The 24,637-nt window shown below is 29.8% G+C and overlaps 4 protein-coding genes across 6 annotated transcripts in view; 2 read left to right on the top strand and 2 right to left on the bottom strand.

Moving 5' to 3' along the window:
* The first annotated feature begins 2,856 nt into the window (after positions 1-2,856).
* On the top strand, positions 2,857-4,814 carry LOC101495452 (rust resistance kinase Lr10-like). The gene is made up of 2 exons (XM_073367088.1): positions 2,857-3,505; positions 3,587-4,814. The coding sequence occupies exons 1-2, from the start codon at positions 2,974-2,976 to the stop codon at positions 4,651-4,653; spliced, it is 1,599 nt and encodes a 532-aa protein (XP_073223189.1). The 5' UTR covers positions 2,857-2,973; the 3' UTR covers positions 4,654-4,814.
* An 8,591-nt stretch (positions 4,815-13,405) lies between these two features.
* Positions 13,406-18,170, bottom strand: LOC101510924 (rust resistance kinase Lr10-like). 3 transcript variants are annotated; one of them, XM_004498361.4, is made up of 4 exons: positions 17,234-18,170; positions 16,992-17,024; positions 14,845-14,868; positions 13,406-14,703 (listed from the first exon to the last, which is right to left on the bottom strand). In XM_004498361.4, exons 1-4 carry the CDS (start codon positions 18,138-18,140, stop codon positions 13,445-13,447), a joined length of 2,223 nt encoding a protein of 740 aa, XP_004498418.3. In that variant the 5' UTR covers positions 18,141-18,170; the 3' UTR covers positions 13,406-13,444. The 3 variants fall into 3 exon arrangements, with proteins under 3 accessions (XP_004498418.3, XP_073223186.1, XP_073223187.1); XM_073367085.1 differs by having other exon boundaries at positions 13,406-14,625; XM_073367086.1 differs by having other exon boundaries at positions 13,406-14,613.
* Positions 18,171-18,320: 150 nt separating this feature from the next.
* LOC101511436 (rust resistance kinase Lr10-like) lies at positions 18,321-20,563 on the top strand. Its single transcript, XM_004498363.4, has 2 exons — positions 18,321-19,291; positions 19,375-20,563. The coding sequence occupies exons 1-2, from the start codon at positions 18,655-18,657 to the stop codon at positions 20,493-20,495; spliced, it is 1,758 nt and encodes a 585-aa protein (XP_004498420.1). The 5' UTR covers positions 18,321-18,654; the 3' UTR covers positions 20,496-20,563.
* A 110-nt stretch (positions 20,564-20,673) lies between these two features.
* LOC140919937 (LEAF RUST 10 DISEASE-RESISTANCE LOCUS RECEPTOR-LIKE PROTEIN KINASE-like 2.1) overlaps positions 20,674-24,637 on the bottom strand; it is a 9,185-nt gene continuing 5,221 nt past the window's right edge. Inside the window, exons 2-4 of the mRNA XM_073367087.1 lie at positions 23,225-23,257; positions 22,303-22,326; positions 20,674-22,020 (exon numbers count right to left, since the gene is read on the bottom strand). Coding sequence (XP_073223188.1) covers positions 20,777-22,020; positions 22,303-22,326; positions 23,225-23,257 — 1,301 coding nt within the window. The 3' untranslated portion in view covers positions 20,674-20,776. The remainder of the gene's footprint in view (positions 22,021-22,302; positions 22,327-23,224; positions 23,258-24,637) is intronic.

The raw sequence follows: 24,637 nt of genomic DNA, 5'->3' as shown, positions 1-24,637 counted from the left end.
ATTAATAAAGTAACCGACATTACAATAATTAATAAAATAACTATTCAGAGACGGGTGAGTCTAACATAACAATAATTAATAAAGTAACCGACATTACAATAATTAATAAAATAACTAACATAAAGTGTTCATAAAATAACCGACATAATAATAGTTCATCAAAAGTGTTCATAAAATAACCTACATAACAACAGTTACAAAAGTGTTACTACTAACTAGTGCGACTACGTGATAAATACAAAGCTTTATAAAAGTGCCTATACAACTCATCATCTGGACTAGCTTGATGTTCACTCAACCCCTGCTGTATAAGATCACCGATCTGCTGTAGGATAGGTGGCGGCTGTGAACTAGAAGCATCTGCACTGGTGGGCGGTACACTATAACGTGGGACCTGAGGTACACCATCTGGTCGCACCAGCAGTGGATGAGACACCTGATAGAACCACTCCAAATATCCATCTTCACACTCAGATGGATATGTAGCTGGACGAAGCTTGGGAAATAGCTCTGTCACTGGCGTCACATATCCCAACCATTCCACATCTACATCAAATAATCTAGCAGGATCTGGAAGTGGCGGTGAAGGAATATACTGGATATATCCGAATTGTCTCAAACACCTCTCTGGTAGATATTTCGCTACAGTGCTGCATAATCGAATGTGACCAGTATAAAGTGTGATATCATCAAAAGGAATGACACCCCTGTGATTCTCCCATGGTCTCCATATAACATCTGCAGGTGTCAATGCATCAATAATACTTCTGTATTCGTGGACCTTATGCTTGCCTTGCTTATAGCACCATCTATTCATTCGGGCAAAACATTCCACGTCAGCACCCTGATCACCTCTATTACAAATATTCGGAAAATATTCGTAAATCCAGCACTGTTACAAATAAAAATATTAAATAATTAATACTAACAATTAAATACAACATAAATAAATTAAATAAATAATTAACAATTAATACTAAAATATAATTGATACCTGAAGCAACGTCATGTATCCACCTAGCTGTTTGGTGTCATAATAGCAGGCATCTGAGAGGTAGTCATAAAGCACCACTAGTGCAGCAGTACCCCATGCATATCTATCTATACCATCTAAATATCTGAATAAAGGGAGGTACTTCGCATCAACTAGAGTATGACTCTTATCAGCGAAAATAGTACTCCCGACTAAATTCAACAGATATGCCCTAGCAGCACAGTCAAACCTCTCTGCTGCACACTGCCTTCTGAACACCTCCTTCAACCAATCCAATCTATAGTGTGCACCTCTAGTCTTTCTGGTCTCCTCCCAGATCTCTTCCGTGGTCACTCCTAATAGATGGACGGCAAGATTACATGCTGTTACTCTATCTACATCGGGTGGACTGTAGAACTCACCCCTAATAGGCAATCCGAGAAGATTGGCAACATCATCCAAAGTAATCGTCATTTCACCAAATGGCATGTGAAATGACGATGTCTCAGAATGCCATCTTTCAACAAAGGCAGATATCAAGTTGTTGTCGATCATCTTCAAACTACCCCGTTGTAATGGGTTCAGACCAGACAAATTCACCCAATTCTCTATGGGTCGCGGAAGTACCGGCGGAGTAAATTGTTGCATTTTCTTCCCATGCGCAACAATTTTCAGCAATGGTCGCTCCTGTATACAAAAAAAAAATATGACATTAAAATTAAATTTAGACAACAAATAATAATTAATTGAAATAAGTAATAATTAATTTAATATACCTCGCCAAACCATAGTCTAGCTGAAACATGATAACGGTATCGTGTAAGGACATACAAATCATAAGGTCCTCCAGGATACCGTGTGAGCTCACCAGGTCCCTCAGCTCCATCATGTTCCTCCTCCATATGCTCTCCCTCATGAGCAGGTGCAGCCTCCTCCTGCTCATGTACATCCACCTGCTCGTGCACCATATGCTCATGTACCACATCTTCCTCATGCACTGTAGAAGGCTCCCCCTGATCATTATGTCCCTCATCATCGTCTTCAATAATCATACGTCTTCTTCTCCTTGAAGCTGTCGGTCGAATCCTCTCTGGGGGATTCATCGGAGTCGATGTAGAAGTATCAGTGTTCCGTGTAATTCGAATGATTTTGCCGTTTCTTCCTCGTGCACCCACTGAAAAATTAAAATATTAAAAGAATTAAATCACAATTAATTATAAAATTATAATTAATTAAATTAAAAAAAAAAATATACGTAACTTCCGGAAAACTTGATGCTCAAGTTTTCCGGTAACTACCGGAAATGTTGGCAATCAAGTTTTCCGGAACGCTTTCTGTACCGGATATGTCAAAAATAAGTTTTCCGGAACACTCTTCTGTACCGGAAAACTTCCTAAAAAGATTTCCGGTACCGGAAAACTTTAAAACAACTTTTCCGGAGTACAACCTCTGTACCGGAAAACTTGTTTCTCAAATTCTCCGGAAATTTTGAAAAAAAACTTACTCTCTGTTCCGGAAATGTGAAAGTGTGGAATGGTAATTTTGTGAGGTTTTATTATTTATACGAGGGCAAAATAGTCATTTCATTCTAAATTTGGGGGTATAGGTATAATAAGGAGGGTACAAGGGAAATTTTTCGATGAATTATGATCAAGTTTATCATCTCATCCAAGTGTTGTTGGTTAAATGCTCACAGTTTAATCCAACATAAACTAACATGTATAGATAGCACAGAGTTCGGTTCTTTGTTATCATCATCCCTTTCTTTGTTGAACAAAATAAATTAAACCTTTTGGATGGCAGGAGCACATAGTTTGATGATCTTTTTGCTTCTTCTCTTGCTTATAAACAATATTGGCAATGCTCACAACGAGTGTAGAGAATTATCTTGTGGACTATACGAACCTCTTATTAGATTTCCCTTCCAACTTATCAAAGAGCCACAAGATCATTGTACATATCCCAAGTTTTGCTTATATTGTACTCAAAATAAAAACACCATGATTCATCTCTCTACCACTTCAAGTCCAATCAAATTCCTTGTCAATTACATAGACTACTACCAACACAAGATTTCAATTACCGACCCAGAAAATTGTCTTCCAAAAAAGTTTTTGAAACTTATCAATTCATCATTTCTACCTTACAAATTGGATCCACAATCAATGACAACAAAATCATTTTTCAATTGCTCTTCAGTTAAGAAACCACACTTGAGAAACTATGATCAAACATTCAAGGATTCACAAGATATGATCACTTGTCCAATTTATATGTCTAATGCATATGACAGTGTCCTTCAATTGGACCTTATATCATGTACCAAGATGTTCGACCTCAATGCGTCAACCCTGGAGATAGGCAAATTGATTTTAAGTTGGCCCAATCCAAATTGTAACAAGTGTAAAGAAAAAGGCATGAAATGCAAATGGAAGAACAATGGTAGTAATAAAGATGAAATTGAATGTTATGACTGCAAAAAAAAAGTGAAAACAATTCATATTCCAAGGTCTCTTATTTTTGCTGCAACAGGTTAGACTTGTTTTTATTTTTCTTTGTTAATTTGTATTTGGAGATAATTCTATTTGACACTTAATTAATATGCTATTGTAGGTTCAATTCTTTTGGGACTGGTTCTCATAGCATTATTTAAGACACATCTCTATTTTAGAAAGAAAGAAGAGGATCAATTAAGAGTTGATAAGTTTTTAGAGGATTACAGAGCACAAAAACCTGCTAGATTTTCCTATGCTGACATCAAAAGAATAACAAGTGGATTTACGGAAAAACTTGGAGAAGGAGCTCACGGAACTGTGTTTAAAGGAAAACTCTCAACCCAAATTCTTGTAGCTGTCAAAATGCTCAACAGTACACAGGGAGAAGGAAAAGAATTCATCAATGAAGTTGGAATTATGGGAAAAATTCACCACATCAACGTCGTTCGTTTGCTTGGATTTTGTGCAGATGGAATCCACCGTGCTCTTGTGTACAATTTGTTTCCAAATGGTTCGTTACAGAGCTATATATTTCAACCAGATAACAAGGACCATTTTTTGGGGTGGGAGAAACTGCAACAAATTGGTGTTGGAATAGCCAAAGGAATTGAGTATCTTCATCAAGGTTGTAATCATCCAATCATTCACTTTGATATCAACCCTCATAATGTTTTGCTAGATGACTCATTCACTCCAAAAATTTCAGATTTTGGTCTCGCAAAATTATGTTCCAAGAATCTTAGTATTGTGTCCATGACAGCAGCTAAAGGAACATTGGGATACATGGCGCCTGAAGTTCTGTCTAGAAATTTTGGAAATGTGTCTCTTAAATCAGATATTTACAGTTATGGAATGTTGTTGTTAGAAATGGTTGGAGGAAGGAAGAATGTAGAAATGTCATCTGCAGAAACTTTTCATGTGTTATATCCAGAATGGATCCATAACTTATTAGAAGGAGATGTGCATATTCATGTTGAGGATGAAGGTGATGCTAAAATTGCAAAGAAACTTGCAATTGTTGGACTTTGGTGCATTCAATGGCAGCCAATAAATCGTCCATCTATAAAAGCTGTTGTGCAAATGTTGGAAACTGGAGAGGATAATCAGTTAACTGTGCCTCCTAATCCTTTTCACTCGACAACTTTGGCGAGAAGAACTTTTCAAATGGAAGTGATTCAGGAATAAGAAAATATAATCTATTTTGGACAATTTGATTAAATCCTTCATCTTGGAAAAAATTTGTATTTTTTAATTTTTCAAAATCTTGCAGTTGTATTTATCGTAGAAGTATGCTTCAACATTGTTGTCCTAAAAATAATTTATAAATTGTAAGATGTTAAAATACCTATTCTCTCATCACCTCCAATTTATTTCATTATGTTATTTTATTTAGATAAGTGATTTTTTACACATTTAGTTTTTCTTCGTATTTTATCTATGATTTTGTCGTTTGAGTGTAACGTTGATTTGTTCGTCATCGTGTGTGGCGTTGTTTGTTTCATTGTCTAAATGTGGTGTTCACATATACAAATAACAAGTTTTGTCAGTTCCATATTTTAAACAGCAGATAACACTTTCCGAGTCTTACATACTACTTGTCAACACATGGTTGAATTGGTCATGTCAAATACCACCTACGTCGATATGAGCGAACATCAGTAAATATTTTTTTCAATGATGGATTGGATTAATGAATGTGAAACTTGTATTATTCTTAACCAATGTAGAAGAAATTAGTTTGGTTGTTATGATTAATATTTTGATTTGATTATTTTTATTGACTTCTAAAATCTTTATATGGTTATGTGTTTTTTTACTTTCTTAGTTAGATTTGAATTCAATATATGAATGAAAATAAAAGCCCCGAATGATGAATTTGTTAATATTATTCTTATTTACATTTGAATGAAGTTAATTTTTTGTCAAAAAAATAATAAAATTAGACTTAATTATAATTTTAGTCTCTATATTTTTGCCAATTCAAGAAATTGATCCTTCTATTTTAAAAGTTGACAGTTTCGATCCCTCTTTCATAATTTTGAACTACAAAATAACGATTTGACGTATTTTAAATAACGTGAGATACAATTCCATGATTTAGAATCATCTAAATGGATTAATTATTCATATGTCATTAATTAAATTACAAATATGAAAAATATGAAGTTGAAAGTTAAATTTTTACAGTATTTTATTTTAATTTTATGAGTGTTAATTATTTTATATCAGCATATCATATGACACATATTTAAATTATGTCATGTCGTCATTTTTCAGTTAAATAATCATAAGGATATACTAAAATTATCAACTTTTAAAATAGGAAGATCAATTTATTTAAACCACATCATGCCTCAAGATCTCATTTGCAACAATTGTACCTGAAATATATGATCATAAATGGTGTAGTACGGCTTTAAAAAATGAAATTTCATCAAGTTTTGGACTAAAATTCTGTTTGGGGAACCAAAACTGGAGAGAAACAAAATGGAGGGACTACTTTCGCGATTAAGCTAAAATAGAGGGATCAAAACTGTAATTAAGCCTATCAAATATTGGTTTTTTTAATATTATTTTCTCTCTCCTCAAATTAATAAATTTGTGTGTTGTTGTATGCGGTGTTTGGTTTTTGGGTCAAAAGAATACACCTCCAAATTTATATTCATAACCAGCTTCCTTTTGTTAATAAGAATAAAAATTATGGTCAACATTTGTTCATGTGAACATATTGACGATTGACGAGGTATGACTCATGACTTGGGCAAAACGCAAGGAAATTTAGTGCAATTAGACTGAATTTCCCCCTAATCTACGTCTTTTTTGGTTGTGTGAAAATTCACTTTTAGATTTTTTTTTTGTCTAATTCCTCTTTTAGTGACAATTTTTGCCTCTCAAAAATCTTAATTCCTTTTAGTGAAAATTTCTTCTTCTAGTATTTAGATTTTTTTTTCTTTTATAAAATAAAGAAATTGACAATTGAGGGGGAATTGTTTAGAGACCAAAATCAATGCATTATGGATAAGTGGTTCCAAATATAAATTGGATCGACTTAATTACAGTTTTAGTTCCTATATTTATACTGATTCACATAATTAATCATCTTATTTTAAAAGTCGACAGTTTTGATCCATTTCTCAGATTTTTTAGTTAAAAATGACGATTTAATATATTTTAAATAACGTAACATACAATTCTACGATATAGAACCATCTAAATACGTTAATTAAATTAAAAATATGAAAAATTTCTGAAGTTAAGGTTTAATTTTTCATGGCGTTTTATTTCAATTTCATGAGTGTTAATCACTCTACATCATCGTATCATATGTCACGTTATTTAAAATATTCCACGTCATTATTTTTTAGTTAGAAATCAGAGGGAATGACTAAAACTGTCGACTTTTAAAATAGAGGTATCAATTTCGTGAACTAGTATAAATAGAGGAATTAAAACTACAATTAAGTCAATTGAATTAGATGCAATTTCATCGTAAATTTAATTATCTACATCTGTACGAGTAGATAATTTGAAAGTTTGCTTTTGTTTATAAATCACAAATCAAATCTAGGACAATAATTGAGATAATTATCTCTAATTTATATGTGGACACTCAAAATTTTTATACACATTTAATCTTCTTTTTTTTAAAATCTTTTTCTTCGTATTTTATCACCAATATATCATATCATTTTCTCTATATTTTCTCTCTCTCTTTTTTAAATTATTAATTGAATGTATAAATATCTACATAATATTTTCTAGAAAAATCAAAATATAACAAAGTCTTATAAACGATAAACTAGTCTTATTTTACGGGAAAAGAAAAAAAAAAGCAGTCTTATCTCTATGTATTATCAACTCTAAGTAAAGATTAATTAGTGCAAACATATTAGTTAATAATAATCAATTAGTATACATTTGATTTAAAATATCCTTCATTATATTTTAAGTCTTTACACTAGTACATGTATAATAATTGAGCAATGATAATTAAACACAATTACAAACACAAATACATGTGGCCCTCCACACAATCTCTCTCTTCATTATATTTCTTCTTTTTTTTATAACTTTTTTCCCTTTTTTATCTCTTTTTTCACTTTTTTTTTTGTCTTTCTCTACAAAAATAAACCTCACACATTCATCTTCTTTTTTTCCATAATTCCTCATTCTTTCATTTATTTACTGATTTTAATCAAATTTTTTATGAGTTAACTTGAGCAACTATATCTCCTCACTTGCAAGGTAACTTGAACAACCTTGTCTTTGTAGAACTCGTCTCGTGAGTATGATAAGGTTCAAATTTTGTAATGTACCACAATCCATCTTCATCCAACTTAACAACAATTTTGGTGGGACAATTATTTATTTTTGTGGGACAATTATTTATTTTGGTTGGACAATTATTTATTTTCATCTTCATTAATCACTTATTATACTTCATTAACCAATAATATTTACACTATTAACCAGAAACAAACTCAGAAAGACCTATAATTAGCAATTCAGCACACCATTAATAACAAAATATAAAATAACAATAACAGTTATGAAACTTAATATTTAAACATAAATAATTAACATGGATTAACTGTTCACAACCCTAACATTTAGACAAAAATAATGCATTAACCAATAATGTTTACACTATTAACCAGAAAAAGAAATACAAAAAAAATCCAGAAAACCATTGTATGAGCCAATAACAACAAGAGTGAACAACTAAGAAAATAACAAAAGAACTAAAATAAAATAAAAATCTAAGAAGTGTAGATTTGGAGAGCAATGTATAAGAAATACTGGTGAAAAACATAATATAGGTCAAGTTATCTGATTGATCCAAAAGAAAGAGAGAGAGAGAGAGAGAGAGAGAGAGAGAGAAGAGAAAATGAGAGAGGAAAAAGATCGATGAAGATGAAAAGGAAGAGATAGATATGTTTGTTTGTTTAATTTGAATTTATTATTAATTAATGAAGAGAGAGTGATAAATGTGTATTAATGAAGAGTGAGTATAAGTGTGTATAATATACGATGTATAGATATACGGTAGTTGTGTTTATATTTGTGTTAAAACTGTACTTAAATAACATTTATCATAATAATTTTATCTATTACACTAGTTTTATTAAAATTAGATGTAATAAATCTACATGGTGACAATTTTATAAATAAAAAAAGAAAATTGTATAAAGCGCGTAATATATCGCATTGATAATTTTATAAATAATTGAAAACCTTCTTATAAGAAGTATAATTTAAAAAAAAAATATTGACAATGACAGCACGCCCACTTTAGTGTAAGACATATGCCTCCTTGATCATGATTTTGATATAATTTCCAAACATACAATGTATATGCATTATTTGATTGATCTAATGATTTGAATTGAGAAACATTTCAGGCAAATAATCAAACACTACACACTTGGACAAAACTTGGAACTCAAGCAAAGATGGATGATGTCCTACAAGGCTTGAAGACTGATGTATAAAAGTGTCTAGTGTTAATAGTGTCAATTAAGTAGACTTAATCATAATGATTTCTCATATAGTATTTGCCAATGAAATCATAAAATAAGTTTTAATCAATCAAGTAATCAATCAAGTAATAAATCAATTGATAAATCAATTGAGCAATCGATTGTCTAACTCACAAAATAAAGGTTTCACTAAGATAATCGATTGGGAAATCGATTACTTAAAGGTTTTTATCAAAACCTGTGTTCTGTGTTTAAACAAATCAATTGGACAATCGATTTGCACATCAATTGAGTAATCGATTTTGTGATTCACAGAACCAAGTTCATACTGAGTCAATCGATTGGCAAATCGATTATGAAAATACTTTTTCATCAGACATGTGTTCTATGATCAACGAAATCGATTGGACAATCAATTGAAATAAGTTTCTTAAGTTGCAAGCTTTGCACTAATCGATTAGATAATCGATTGCTAGATGTTTCTTGAGTTGCAAGCTTCGCATCAACCGATTAAGTAATCGATTGAAAGAATGAACTGGTTAATCATTTATCAGAAACATATTGCATAATCGATTGGCACATCGATTTTAACTAAACAGCTAAGCTACTGTAACAAGCCAAGTCGATTGACGAATCGATTGAAGTAAAATGTCTGAGTTACAGGGAGAATTTAGCCCATTGCCAAATCGATTATGTTAATAAATGAATCGAATGAGTAATCGATTGTTTTGATCTCGTTGTTTGAACACAACAAGTATAATTGATTAGTCAATCGATTCTAATACAAACTGAGTATCAATTTCTGATAAGTGCATTAAAAGGATCGATTAGGAAATCGATTAGTTCTTCTATTTTCAAGATTCAAGAAAAACAAGACACGCGATAATCGATTAGGTAATCGATTAAGCTGGTATCAAACTTTAATAAAATCGATTACGAAATCGATTTATATGTTGTTTTTCTGAAACTATAAATTGATTCAATTACAATCTTTTAAAAACAATTTTTTCTAATCATAACATTTTTTTTTCATAACAAAGAAAACTGAAAAACACCTTGAGAGAAAAATTGTTACAACACGCAAATACTCATTGGCTAATACTTTTGTGTGAGATCTTACATTGTGATTGAGTCAATTTTCTTAGTCTTCTTTAATTCTTTGTGAAAGAACAATTTCTATAATTGAAGTTTTGGAAATCCAGTAGTGTTACACTGGTGGTTATCTTTTAGGATACTTGTGTTCATCTAAAAGAAACCTCAGCTTGATCTCAAATTACCTATTGAAACTTCAACAAAAACTATAAACTAATTATATATAAATACAATCTCTTACAAATCAAAAACATAAACACTAACATCAAAAATTGAAAAACAAAAAACTTACGTTTTGATGATTAAGAGTTGATAAATCAAAAAGTGGTATTTTAGTATGGATTTGAATGACAAAAATGAGATTGAGTTGGATTTCAGGCAAATGGAGGTTTATAGAGTTTTATTTATTTATTATAATAAAATAGAGTGAATGAGAGAAATAGTGTTCTGCCATTTATTAAGGTGTCTATTGGATGCAAAAACTCGATAGTTAAGTTACTAGATGCCTGAATTAGAAAATTTACCGACCCGGATTGTGGGATCTAGTAAGGGTTTTTTTGGGGGGTTTATGAGAACAATGGTGGAATGAGCAATTGACTTTGTAAAAGACACTTTCGAATATGGTTATTACAATTTTGATACATTGGTAAAATTGAGTTAGGGACATGTATAACACATCATTGGCTCATCCTTACCCTTTGACATTTGAATAAAGAAATGGTTGAGATTAAAACTAGAGTGAAATATGTTTATATTCGCCATAAAATTTTGGTTCTAGATCCTATAATTTCTTTTTTATAAAAACATAATGGAAAATAAAAAAATTATAAAGACTTAGTAAAAAAATTTAGAATTTTTATAAGAATTAAAAATATATTTAACTCTTAAAATTATAAATGTAAAATAAAAATATGCAACTATGTCAATTATAATCAATTTTCTCTTCGGAAGACATAATTATTTTTAGAGAATAAATGATATACATTGCGAGTAATAATTAGTTTTACATTGACAACCGATAAAAATTAAGAGTTTTTACAATTTATTATATATATTTAAAACAGACTCCGCTGTGCCTCACAATATTTTTTCCACGTAGGCAAATATTTCCCACCTCAGCCAAAAAGCTGACGTGTACATCTTCATAGAGAGTTTTCTCTATTTAATTTCTAGTTTTTTCACAAATTCTATAAACTATCAACTATCTTATACTATCTCCTATTTAATTATTATTTCATAACGTCTACTCAAAATTTTCTAAATTAATTTCACATTATTATTTCATAAAGTCACATTATTATTTCATAACGTTTGTCTAACATCTTTCACATTATTTAAAAAAATCAATATGAAGTTTTATGTCTCAATTGTCAAATGATTATTGATATAGTAGTTATATCAATAATATATATTCAATTTTATCAATACAATTTATAAAAGAGAAGTATCCAACAATAATATATATTTAGCTTTATATCAATAATATATATTCAATTTTATCAATCTAATTTATAGAACATAAGTACCCAACAATAATATATATTTAGTTTTATATGAGTGTTATTATTGTGTTTTCGAGAGAAAATTGTTTTGATGTATTCTACTTCTTCAAACAATCTCTACAATTAGTGGCTTGCAACCCAATTATTTTCAAAGAAGTAGATATAGTTGGAAAATTCTTATTATATTATTATTATTATTATTATTATTATTATTATTATTATTATTATTATTATTATTATTATTATTATTATTATTATTATTATTATTATTATTATTATTATTATTATTTAGTATCTAATATTATGTATAATTATTAATGTGTCATTTATGTCTCAATTGTCAAATGATTATTGATATAGTAGTTATATCAATAATATATATTCAATTTTATCAATACAATTTATAAAAGAGAAGTACCCAACAATAATATATATTTAGCTTTATATCAATAATATATATTTAATTTTATCAATCTAATTTATAGAACAGAAGTACCCAACAATAATATATATTTAGTTTTATATGAGTGTTATTATTGTGTCTTCGAGAGAAAATTGTTTTGACGTATATTATTCTACTTCTTCAAACAATCTCTACAATTAGTGGCTTGCAACCCAATTATTTTCAAAGAAGTAGATATAGTTGGAAAATTCTTATTATATTATTATTATTATTATTATTATTATTATTATTTAGTATCTAATATTATGTATAATTATTAATATGTTATGAGTTACAAATTAAAGTACAATTAATATATAATTTTCTACGTACAAAACTAAAATGGAGTAATCAACCATTATGATTTGTTTTAATTGATCTCATCTATGACATGAAAATATATTGACTACTCAAAAGATAAAGAAGACTGTTCATATTCAGCTTTATATGAGTGTTATTATTGTATCTTCGGGAGAAAACTATTTACCATTTATAGATAAAAGAATAATATTTAATATTTAAATTAAAAAATTAATTGTTACTTTTTTACGGAGATGGTTTATGTTGTTAATTTTTTAAAAAATACTATCAATTTGAAGTTTCTACATCTGTTTTACTTCTACTCAACCGTACATATGAGTTGTTTGTGAAAATTCTCAAGTCATGTTGTATAGAAGTTTCATACTCAAAATATTGAATTTAAATTTGTCATTTCTTTGACAAAATTAGAATGAAATGAATTCCAAATGACAAAATCATTTTTATATTTTTCTAAAAATATTTTCAAAATAAATTTAAATTTGACAACACAATAAAAGAGCATGACTAATTTGATTTTGGAGTAGATAATTATATATATATTAATATTTATTAAAACACTTTTAATATTTTTAACACTATATATGATTTATGAATTTTGTTTGTAGGATGATAATCACTAGGGATTTTTAATACTAAATATATGAATTAGTTGCAAATACGTTCTACAAAATATTTTACATATTCTCAAATGTGTGTTTGTCAATTCATATATAATAATTACTCAAATAAACGCACTTGAAAAAAATACTCTACAAACAAAATGAATAAATTATATTATTTTTGAAATTTGAAAATCTTATTTCCAATATTACTAGTATGTTAAAGTCTATATATCCCATGCAACGTGCATGTTATATTCTAGTTATTTTTAAAAAGAGGTTACAAAATAGACTAATGTGAATGATTGTATTGTTATTGAACGTCGGCGTAAAATTAATTTATATTGATAAAGCATATTTTTTTGTATAGTGATAATTCATTTTTTTTTTGGTACAAATCGATAATGTATTTATATTAAACTTTTTTTTTTCAACATATTAAGAAATAATAACCCATGCTTGCAAATTTTTGTGTAATGGGAAATTCTAACTCAATGAAAATCAAAACCCAAAAACCTAGTAATTATTATCATTGGTAGTTTAATAATATAGTAAAGGATCTTCTACAGTTTCTTCAAGAAAACTAATTGACCCAGAGATATCATCATTCGATATAGATTCTCTAGAGCTAATTTCATGATCTTGAATAATTTCAGTTGGATATGGAGAAGGCTTTGGTGGAATTTTAATATTTTCAATATCTCCTTCAAGCATTTCTATTACTCTCTCCATAGAAGGACGATCACTGGGGTTCAATTGTATACACCATAGAGCAATTATGAACATCTTTTTCACATTACTCTTGTCCTCATCAGTAGCATCTCCTAATATTTCTATCTCCCTTTCTTCAATCAATTGATTGTAAATCCAAAAGGGAAAGAAAATTTGGCTTGAATCATCAGCATGTGAGTTCAAATTTCTTCTCCTATTTGCTATTTCCATCAAGAGCATTCCAAAGCTATACACATCAGCCTTATAAGAAACTCCACCAATATTTTTGTAAAACAATTCAGGAGCCATGTAACCAATTGTTCCTCTTGCAGCAGTCAAAGATACAATGCTATTGTCAACTGGATAAAGTTTTGCAAGACCAAAGTCTGAAACCTTGGAGATGAAGTCTTCGTCAAGAAGGATGTTGTGAGGCTTGATATCAAAATGTAAAATTTGCATGTCACAACCTTGATGCAAATAAGCAATACCACGAGCCACTCCAAGAGATATCTCATACATTTTCTTATATGTTAAAGAAATAGTATCATCTCTAGAGGAAATATATCTATCAAGAGATCCATTGGGCATGAAATCATAAACAAGAGCACGTTTTGATCCCTCAACACAAAATCCAATAAGTCGTACCACATTGGTGTGATGTATTCTTCCTATGGTTGCAACTTCATTAATGAAATCTTGTCCATTACCCTTAGATTTACCCAACATTTTTATGGCTACCAAAGGTCCACTGCGTAACGTTCCCTTATAAACTGTACCATAGCCTCCTTCACCTAACTTGTCCTTAAAACTTTTAGTCATATTCTTTATCTCTTTGTAAGAATACCTTATTGGCACGAGAGAGTTACCTTGAAGAAAATCTTCTATATTTTCATACATTGATGTATGCCTTGTTCGATATATATTTATCAATTTTGTAAAGAAAACAATGAGACCCAACACAAATCTCACTATAATGTATGATGACAAGATATACTTTCCTGTGAATTTTCCTATGTAAATACCAATTTTAGATTCAGAAATACCTAAAGATGCATCATGTATTTCTACACCTATTGCCTGTAGTAGTCCTACATATCATATCATAAATGCAAGAATGTAAACATTAAAAAAATATAATGAATCTTCAAATAACATTGAAAAAATAAGATATATATATATATATATATATATATATATATATATATATATATAATTGAATAAAATATTACCTCTGGCTATGCCGTACAAAATACCTGCAAGAAATCTTAATGAAGTCAACAAATGGAAGAGATGACTTAAGAAGACAACAAATTGACAAGAAAAAGTACAATGTAGCTAGCAATCAATATTTATTTCAGGTTAAGTTAGTGGAAATGAATATTAAATGGTTAAATAATTTTTTTGGCTACAATGTTCAAAATATAATTTAGTCTCTATAAAACACTATACTATCAGATTTATTAAGAAAAGTTGAGAATTTTAAATAAATAAAAAGAATAGAAATACTTAATTAAAATTGCATGAAGCCCAAACTAGAAGGAAACACTACTATTACTAGTGTATAGACACACACTGACGTGCCAATATGTTAGTTTTTTCTGAAAAAGATACTAAAGTTTATATAATTATTTAAAATTTAGTTATTTAATCAGTAAAAAAAGTTTGTGAATAAAATAATTTAAACAAAGGGTAAAATTGAAAGAAAAATTGTCATATCAAAACTAAATATCCCTTTATATATAGACATACATATTTTAATATCAAGGATAATTTGAATAAAGTAATTTTACACAAGGGTAAAACTGGAAAAAAAGCCACACAAAAACTATGTATTTTCTTTATACATAGTTATGGATTATTATTATTATTATTATTATTATTAATATAATTTTGTGTGTGTGTGTTTTTATTTTTATTTTTTAGAAGTATAGCTTAGTGGTTAATTTGTCACAGAAGAAGGTTAATAGAAGAAATCAAACTCTAAATCTTCTTCACAAATAAGGATGACAAACAAACGTGTAGATGTGGATATCATAGCCAAATAAATATTCACAAAGTAAAATTAACGAATATTTTGATTATTTACTAGTTAATGGATTAAGAGACAAATTAATATACTATTATTTGTGTTTGTGAATATCTGTATCCATACTAAATAAATAAATTACTGTGTTCTAATGTTTATGTGTTAATGTAACAATATAATTTTTTTATGATAGAATTTTATGATGCTTTTTATTTATTTACTGATGTATTAATATTTTTATGCGTTAATATTTTTTTGTGTTTATAAAAGATGAGAAAAAGTTAAATATAATTGCAAAAAAGTTGTACATAAATAATTTTTTATCTATTTAAAATATGATATTCGTAAATGTATGTTAATATTTATAAATACTTAAAAATTCGTTTAAATACCTGTATAAACAAACTGCACGGATATAGATATGAAATACATGATGAATTATATCCATTGAAGCAAATAACAGATGTAAATAGCATTTGTCTTAGCTATTTGCGACACTCTTACTATTGTGTTTAGAACCGTCAAAAAAACTCAACTACAAGGTCCATTAATTTTTTTGTTCTATTATTAAGTTCTTTATCAAAATAATTCTTTTAAAATTTTGGTCCATTATTTCATGGAATTTAAGAGAGGGGCCTCTAGGACTAAAATGTTTTGTTAATTTTCAGATTCTTTTTCTTAGAAAAAATTTATTAAAAAAAAAAATGAAATTTTTTATCGAAAAAAAAATAGAAACTTCTTATCGAAAAGAAATGGGAAACTTTTTATCGAAAAAAAATAGAAAATTTTTATCGAAAAAAATTGGAAAACTTTTAGCGAAAAGAAAATCGGAAATTTTTTATCGAAAAAAAAATCGCACATTTTTTTATTAAAAAAAATCGAAAATATTTTATCGATAAAAATCGGAAAATTTTATCGAAAAAAATTGGAAATTTTTATTGAAAAAGTTGAACATTTTTTATCAGAAAAAAAAAATCGGACATTTTTTATCGAAAAAATATCTGAAATTTTTATAGAAAAAATCGAAAATTAATCTAAAAAGTTTATAGAAAAAAAATTATCAGTGAAAAAATTAAAAAACTTTATTTCTTAAAAAAAAATCAATTTTTTTAAAAAAAAGTGTGCCTATAGCCCCATAAGCCCACAAAATTTTAGGAAGCTTTTAGTTTAGGAGGCCTTGTTTATGAAGACCATTTAAATTATTAATTTTTTTGACCCATCTCAAATATGAACTCAAGCCAATAATTATGGGGCTCGTCAAATTGACAGCTCTAGTTGTGTTAAACAATACTTATATTAAAATAGAGCAAGTAATATAATGAAGTTAGAAGGACAGATTTCTCCTTATACCTTCGACAAACATTCGCAGCTTTGATGGAGTTCCTAAAATTAAAACAACGAAAAAATGAGTGAATGTTCTCACAAAAGCTACTTTTAAAGTGGAGTATTTTAGTTTTTTTATATTTTTTTATTTTTACAAAGATACTTAAATTGAAAAAAAAAACTTATATTATAAACTAATTGTCAAATATAATAAAAGTAAAACTCTCAGTTAATTTAAAATTAAAAAAAAAATGTGAAGTTGTTCTTACCACATCTGACGTGAAATCCCAGTGTGGTTACACAGTGATCAGCCCAATCAGTGCATTGAATAATTCCAGTGGTTTTACTTAAAAAGCAATTTGAGATGTTACAAACCTCTTCACAAGGACCACTCATCCACGAAACCTCAAATCCACCGACCAACATCCTATGAATTTCACCGTACGAAAACTTTCGATTGGGAATGTCCCATGCCCCTCCATAATGACTATAATTAAAATCAGAAAAAGATATCGCGGCAACAACCTCCACGTGGCAGTCATCTTTTGTGTTTTGAACTTTCAAGTCCCCAGCGATAGCATAAACATAACCTTCAGAATTCAGTTTCACGCAAGAAGCTGTATCCGCGTACACCGGATCATCCCGCACAGGATTGCTACAATTCATGTAAATTACGTGCTGGAACATTGGCAACTCTTCAGATTCGAGATATTCAAAATAATCAGCAGTCTCAATTATTCTGTTTTGGAAGGTTCGATATTGATCCCCGAGGTAGCTAGGATTGTAATTACTTGTAAAATTAGAAGCGTATAAGTAATAGCGAGGCATGGAAGAGCAATCAGTACCTTCTTCAATTGCTGGATCAACTAACCGAATTGTGTAGTTTTTGTAGTTTATTTCCTTCACATAGTATTTTCCCTCAAACAGAGTTAACATTGTCATGTTGTTTTCGCATGATAACTCGTACCTCTTATCACCACATCTTGTTGGATCACTCTTGAGTCGAAATGGATGTTTTATGTTTCTCATTTTGCCGCATGAAGAAGGAGGACAAATTGTATTGTTATTAGTAATTGCATCACATGTTTTATCATCAAGTTGCAGCAGCACTACTACCATAATTTGAAGGAAGCATAAGAATGATTCCACAGAGCAGAAGGATTTTTCTCTGTACATGATTAAATCAAATATATAATTTTTAAAATTAAAAATATATAAGTTAGTTGCCTCTCTATCGAGTCAACCTTATCTTAAAAACATGTAAATGAGGACAAAATTGTCATTTTCAGCGTCAAAGTCTTTTAGCCATCTTTCTTGACTTTCACCGATATAGTTATTATAGACTAAATAGTAGTTGTTCAAGTGTAGAAAAAATCTGTCAAGCATCTTTTTATTAGAAAAACATTTTTTAATATAGAGGGGAAGAAGAATGGTTCAATTATGTTTAGTCTCTTGATGACGTTGCGATTCATATGATCATCATGGACTTTGAACTATTCTTAATTCTTATTCTCTCCTGCACTTTTTTTTTTTTAATAATTTATTTTGAATTTGATACTATTTTAAAATTTAAATTGAGTTTAATGTAATTCCACAAAATTAGCATGTATCACATATTAACACTTTGTTAAACTCTATCTTATTTAATAGGAAACTCTTAAGAACGATGCTTTCAATTTAAGTTGCTTATATGAAGTTGTCACTAATGACAATATTGCTAGCACTGCTACTGCTACTTTTGCTTATGAAGTTTGGAAGTTGTCATCAGAGCAATAAGTCATCCATTATATGCCCCTACCGTCTATCTTGTTCTAATCACTTTAATCAGACTATTGAATTTCCCTCACTTCCAAATCCAACAAGATTCCACGTTATTGACATAGATTGTCAATCTCAACGATTATACCTATCTCACCCACAAAACTGTCTTTCTAATCTTTTTTTAGACAACAACTTTTCATTATTTTTTCCTTTCGAAACACCGTACCCATTTTCCAACAACATCACTTTTTTCAACTGTTCTAATTTAGTTGGGAAACATCAACACCATCTCAAAAGCTTCGAACAATATACATACTACGATAAACAAGACATGTTGTCCTGTCCCATTTATTTCGCAGATTCAACCGAAAGCGTTGTCGAATTGGACTTATTACAATGCACAAGAATGTTTGATAAAGTTTTGCCAGTACTAGCCAGTGAATTAAGGGTACAGTATGCAGTTCTATCATTAAAGTGGTCCGAAACAAATTTTGACAGTCAATGTTTAGAATATGAGCTACATAACAAATCAAAAAAGCACACATCCATTATTTTAGCAACAACAGGTGAATATACCTTCACTAAATTCTATCCATTATTATTGTTATTTCTGCTTTATTTATTATATTGAATATTGTTGAATATGCAGGGGCAATTGTTGGCTCAACTGTCATGGTTACTTTGATTGGTCTTATCTTTCGAGTATACCTCTATTTTAGGATCAAAGGTGAAGATCAAATTAGACTTGAAAACTTTTTGAACGATTACAAAGCTTCAAAGCCAACTAGATTCTCTTATGCTGATATCAAAAGAATTACAGAACAGTTCAGGGAAAAGTTAGGTGAAGGAGCTCATGGAGCTGTTTACAAAGGTAATTTGTCGAGTCAAATTCAAGTGGCTGTAAAAATTCTTAATAATACAGAGGGAGATGGGAGAGAGTTTATAAATGAAGTAGGAACTATGGGAAAAATTCATCATGTTAATGTTGTTCGATTGCTTGGTTTTTGTGCTGATGGATTTCACCGTGCTTTAGTCTATGACTTTTTTCCAAATGGTTCGTTGCAGAAATTCATTTCTCATCCCAGCAACAAAGATAGTTTCCTTGGATGGGATAAGTTGCAACATATTGCTATAGGTATAGCCAATGGAATTGAGTATCTTCACCAAGGTTGTGATCAAAGAATTCTTCACTTTGACATCAATCCTCATAATGTTTTGTTAGATGACAATTTCATTCCAAAAATATCAGACTTTGGTTTGGCGAAATTGTGCTCCAAAAATCAAAGTATTGTATCTATGACTGTAGCTAGAGGAACATTAGGGTACATGGCGCCTGAAGTTTTTTCTAGAAACTTTGGAAATGTATCTTATAAGTCTGATATATATAGTTATGGTATGTTGTTGTTGGAGATTGTTGGAGGAAGAAAGAATACATCTACTAAGACAACCACAAGTGAAGAAAATTTCCAAGTTCTATATCCAGATTGGATCCACACATTGCTTGAAGGAGGAGACATTCAAATCTCTATAGATGAAGATGGAGATTTTAGAATTGCAAAAAAATTGGCAATCATAGGACTTTGGTGCATCCAATGGCAACCTATGCATCGTCCTTCCATGAAAACTGTGGTGCAGATGCTACAAGGAGATGGAGAGAAATTAAAAGTTCCTTCCAATCCTTTTATTGCTTCGTCTTCAACTTATACAAGCACAAATTCTGCTACTGGATGTCTCAATTTAGAGCTAGAAGTGATTCAAGAATTAGACTAGCCTATTACCTCTTTTACATTCTATTATTGTTACTATGTGCAACTATAAATTGAAAGATTTTGTTTTTATGTATTGTTGGTCAAGTATTGTGAAACAAGTTAATATTTCCATATATAGATTCAAAGCATAACGAATTTTTAACATTATTACACATTTAGAGACTTCAAATGAAGGAGAATGTTTAGTAGAACACAATAGGGGAAATATATAGACGAATGAAACATTACATAAGAACAAGTGTATACAACAAAGTGGATGCGACAAATTGCTTTTGTGAACATTCAAGCAATATTCTCTACCAGAGGATTACTTTCTATTTCTGTAGAATCATAAGAACTTGTCCAATCACTTGACATTGTTTGGTTAAAGTTGGTTCCTTGATCATTTGAAATTGTTTCATGTGGATAAAGGATTGGCTTTGGAGGCATTTCAAGGTTTTCAACATCTCCTTCCAGCATCTCTAGTACTTTACTCATTGAAGGGCGATCATCTGGTTTTAATTGTATACACCAAAGTGCAACTATGATCATTTTCTTTACTATTTTCTTTTCCTCCTCAGTGGTATCTTCCATTTCTATGTCTTGCTCTTTTCCAAGTTGATCATAAATCCATAAAGGAAAATAAAGTTGACTTGAATGCTCCACACGAGGGTTAAGGTTTCTCCTTTTGCTTGCCATCTCCATCAAAAGCATCCCAAAACTATAAACATCTGCCTTGTAGGACACTCCACCAATATTTTTGTAGAATAATTCTGGAGCCATATATCCAATTGTACCTCTTGCCGCAGTCATTGTAACAATGCTATTCTCTATCGGATGTAGTTTTGCAAGTCCAAAATCAGATACTTTTGGAGTGAAATTCTCATCAAGAAGGATATTGTGTGGTTTTATATCAAAATGCAAAATCTTCATTTCACATCCATGGTGAAGATAGGCAATCCCACGAGCTACTCCAACTGATATTTCAAAAATTCTATCATAGCTTATATCTATACTTCCTTCTTTTGAGAAAATATATTTATCAAGAGATCCGTTAGACATGAATTCATAAACAAGAGCACGTTTTGATCCTTCAGCACAAAATCCAATTAATTGAACCACATTCAAATGATGTATCCTTCCAATAGTTGAGACTTCACTAATGAAATCTTGTCCATTACCTTTTGATTTACCAAGCATCTTGATTGCTATAGAGGGCCCACTTCGTAGATTTCCCTTGAACACAGTGCCAAATCCTCCTTCACCCAACTTGACTTTGAAACCTCTAGCCATATTCTTAATTTCTTTGTATGAGTATCTGATAGGCATCATGTTGTTTTGTTGTTGTAGATATATTTCAATATATTCATACATTGACAAATGTCTTTTTCGCCATTTGTATATCAACAATGCAATAAATAATGTTGTCCCTAACAGAAATCTTGATGCCACGAATGATGGTATGACATAGTGTCCTGTGAACAATCCTACTCTATATTCAAGATAGTCATAATTTGAATTTTCTCCTTTTATCATTTCAGTAAATCCTGTAACATAATGACACGAAAAATTAAAATTTAGGTAGATTTTACTAATATGTTAAGGTATTCATTTTTTTACACAACTTTAATGCCATAGTTGAATAGTAAAGGCCACTAGCAATTTCTTTTTGTTTTAATTTTTAGTGGAAAGAAGGTCCAGTAATTAGAATATTTTATGATTTGAATCGAAAACAAATGTTCACTTCATTTTTATATCAAATATTTGAGAAAAATAAATCATGTCCAATAAATAAAGATTTTTTACAGCTGAATGGTTGAAGAACTCACCTATCCAAATAGCGATGATAGTATCTGCAAGAAAAATGAGACTTTAAGTGAATAAATGAGCGAGAAAGAATAATCTAATACATAACACTCGCTTCGATAATGTAATTTGTTTTGGGTTATGTTATGCTATTATATGGTAATGTGGTTCGATTAATTGTATACGTAAAAGGATTGTTTTCTGCTGAAGAATAAGTAAATAATTTAGCTATTTGTGTATAACAATTGACAATCTTAGTTTGCTAGTGTGTAACAATTTAGCTATGTAGTTTGCTAATTTAGACTAATATTTTTCGAATCATTAATAATTAAAATGAAATTAACAAAATTACAATCAATTTAATTTATTTAAAATAGTAAACAGAGATTTTTTTTTTTTATTGAAAAAGTTTAAATTGTTAATTTACATCTTCGTTAAGGTGTAAATTAACGACCCATATATATATATATATATATATATATATATATATATATATATATATATATATATTTACATAGACACTACTAATGTAAATAATATGTATATGTCACTTGATCATAATTCTGAAATCATTAAAAATATTTAATTTTTATTAAAATTATTAGTTATTGTTGAAATTATTGTAATGTTATGCATTCTATTAGTTAATGATATATATGTTAAGTAAATGATTAATCACATACATTATCGTAGTTAATGAAATGTTTTAAAGGATTAATGACATAAACTTATATATGTGTCAGAAAAATATATCTTTTTTATTAAAAAAAAGTTATTATTGTTTTATAAAAAAAAAATATATTATTCAATATATATATATATATATATATGATAAACAGTACATCCAGTTCGTGTATTTGATATCAAAATATGTAGAAATATCATTTTCTTTTATTTATTTATAAAAAAGCACATAACTAGTTAAAGATGATATTTAATTCTTACCTTTAGCGTATATACCGAGCTGATACCATATCCCTGAATCACCCAAAAATTAGAAAAAATATCAATTTTTTAATTTATATGGTCACAACAATAAAATAAAAATATAAGTAAATTTAACTATTTTAAAGATGTTTAGTGAAGTAATTTGATACGAATAAAAATAAGTTTGGGAATGTATATGTGAGAAGGAATAAATAGTTAGTTAATTAGTTAGTTAGTTTTGTTTTGAGCTTAGCTGTCATTCTGTTAGAAATTGGAGCCAAAATAGATTACTATAAATAGCAATCTGTTAGGAGCAGTTAGGGTGGTTAGGAAGAAGTAGAATTGGTTGGACTGATTCATAGGGAATCAGGAATTTTCTTCTCTAAGCTTGTAACAAGTTCTTCATTGTGAAATAATACATTCAATTCAGAAACACTTTAATTCTTAATAGCATTCTTCTAGTCTATCCCTAATTCCTCTTCTCTGAGTTACCCGTTGTAACACTAGTATCAGAGACACCGATTCTGGTGTCCTGTGATCGGTTGTTTCCGCTGCGATTGCGTATGGTTTTGACGAGAAACATGGATCGTTCTTCGGATGATTGGAATTTAGAGCGAGAAGAAATACGCACGAGGCTTGACCTAAATGAAGCGAGTACGAAGAAAACCAAAGAATTGCTTGCTGCAATCGCAAGCAAGTTAGGAGTGCGATCTGATGACGATCATGGCGATGGAGGCAGTGAGATCGGAGATCGTGAATGCATCAGGGAGAAAGGGCAAAATCGTTGGCGGAAATTGGAAATCCCAATTTTTTCCGGTGAGGACGCTTTTGGTTGGACACGCAAGCTAGATCGCTATTTTTCGTTGCAAATGGTCCAAGAAGAAGAGAAAATGCAGGCGATTCTGTTAGCATTGGAAGGAAGAGCTTTAAGCTGGTTTCAATGGTGGGAGAGGTGCAATCCAAATCCTTCATGGGATGCTTTCAAGGTGGCTGTCATAAGGAGATTTCAACCATCAATGATTCAAAATCCTTTTGAATTGTTGCTATCTTTGAAACAGGTTGGTACAGTGGAAGAGTATGTGGAGGAATTTGAGAAGTATGTTGGCGCTCTAAGAGAAATTGATCAAGAATTTGCTAAGGGCATTTTTCTGAACGGGTTAAAGGAAGAAATTCAGGTAGAGGTAAGATTATTTGAACTAAAGAGCCTTACTGATGTTATTCAAAAAGCCCTAATGATAGAACAGAAAAATATTATTTTGAATAAGAAGGGGAGCACTGACTATTCTAGACCGACTAGCTTTACAAGAAATAATTCTTTCAGCAAGGTGGTAACTGTTGATTCTAAGCATACTGCTGATAAAAAAGTTGATCGTCCTGCTAGTGGTAGTGTTGTTAATAGCTTGGGATCAGTAAATATGAATGAAAGAAATA

This window comes from Cicer arietinum, chromosome 4 (assembly GCF_000331145.2).
Source record: "Cicer arietinum cultivar CDC Frontier isolate Library 1 chromosome 4, Cicar.CDCFrontier_v2.0, whole genome shotgun sequence".
In the NCBI taxonomy this organism is placed as follows: Eukaryota; Viridiplantae; Streptophyta; class Magnoliopsida; order Fabales; family Fabaceae; genus Cicer; species Cicer arietinum.
The sequence above is the reverse complement of the archived record's forward strand: the minus strand, read 5'-3'. Positions and strand labels throughout refer to the sequence as shown.

Excerpts from the sequence above, each read along its gene's own strand:
- LOC101511436 (XM_004498363.4), top strand. The coding sequence starts at position 18,655 with ATGAAGTTGTCACTAATGACAATATTGCTAGCACTGCTACTGCTACTT. Across the intron at positions 19,292-19,374 it reads CATTATTTTAGCAACAACAG|GGGCAATTGTTGGCTCAACT; the intron begins GTGAATATACCT and ends TTGAATATGCAG.
- LOC101510924 (XM_004498361.4), bottom strand. The coding sequence starts at position 18,140 with ATGTACAGAGAAAAATCCTTCTGCTCTGTGGAATCATTCTTATGCTTC. Across the intron at positions 17,025-17,233 it reads GGGATTTCACGTCAGATGTG|GAACTCCATCAAAGCTGCGA; the intron begins GTAAGAACAACT and ends TTTTAATTTTAG. Across the intron at positions 14,869-16,991 it reads GCTGCGAATGTTTGTCGAAG|GTATTTTGTACGGCATAGCC; the intron begins GTATAAGGAGAA and ends GATTTCTTGCAG.
- LOC101495452 (XM_073367088.1), top strand. The coding sequence starts at position 2,974 with ATGATTCATCTCTCTACCACTTCAAGTCCAATCAAATTCCTTGTCAAT. Across the intron at positions 3,506-3,586 it reads TCTTATTTTTGCTGCAACAG|GTTCAATTCTTTTGGGACTG; the intron begins GTTAGACTTGTT and ends ATGCTATTGTAG.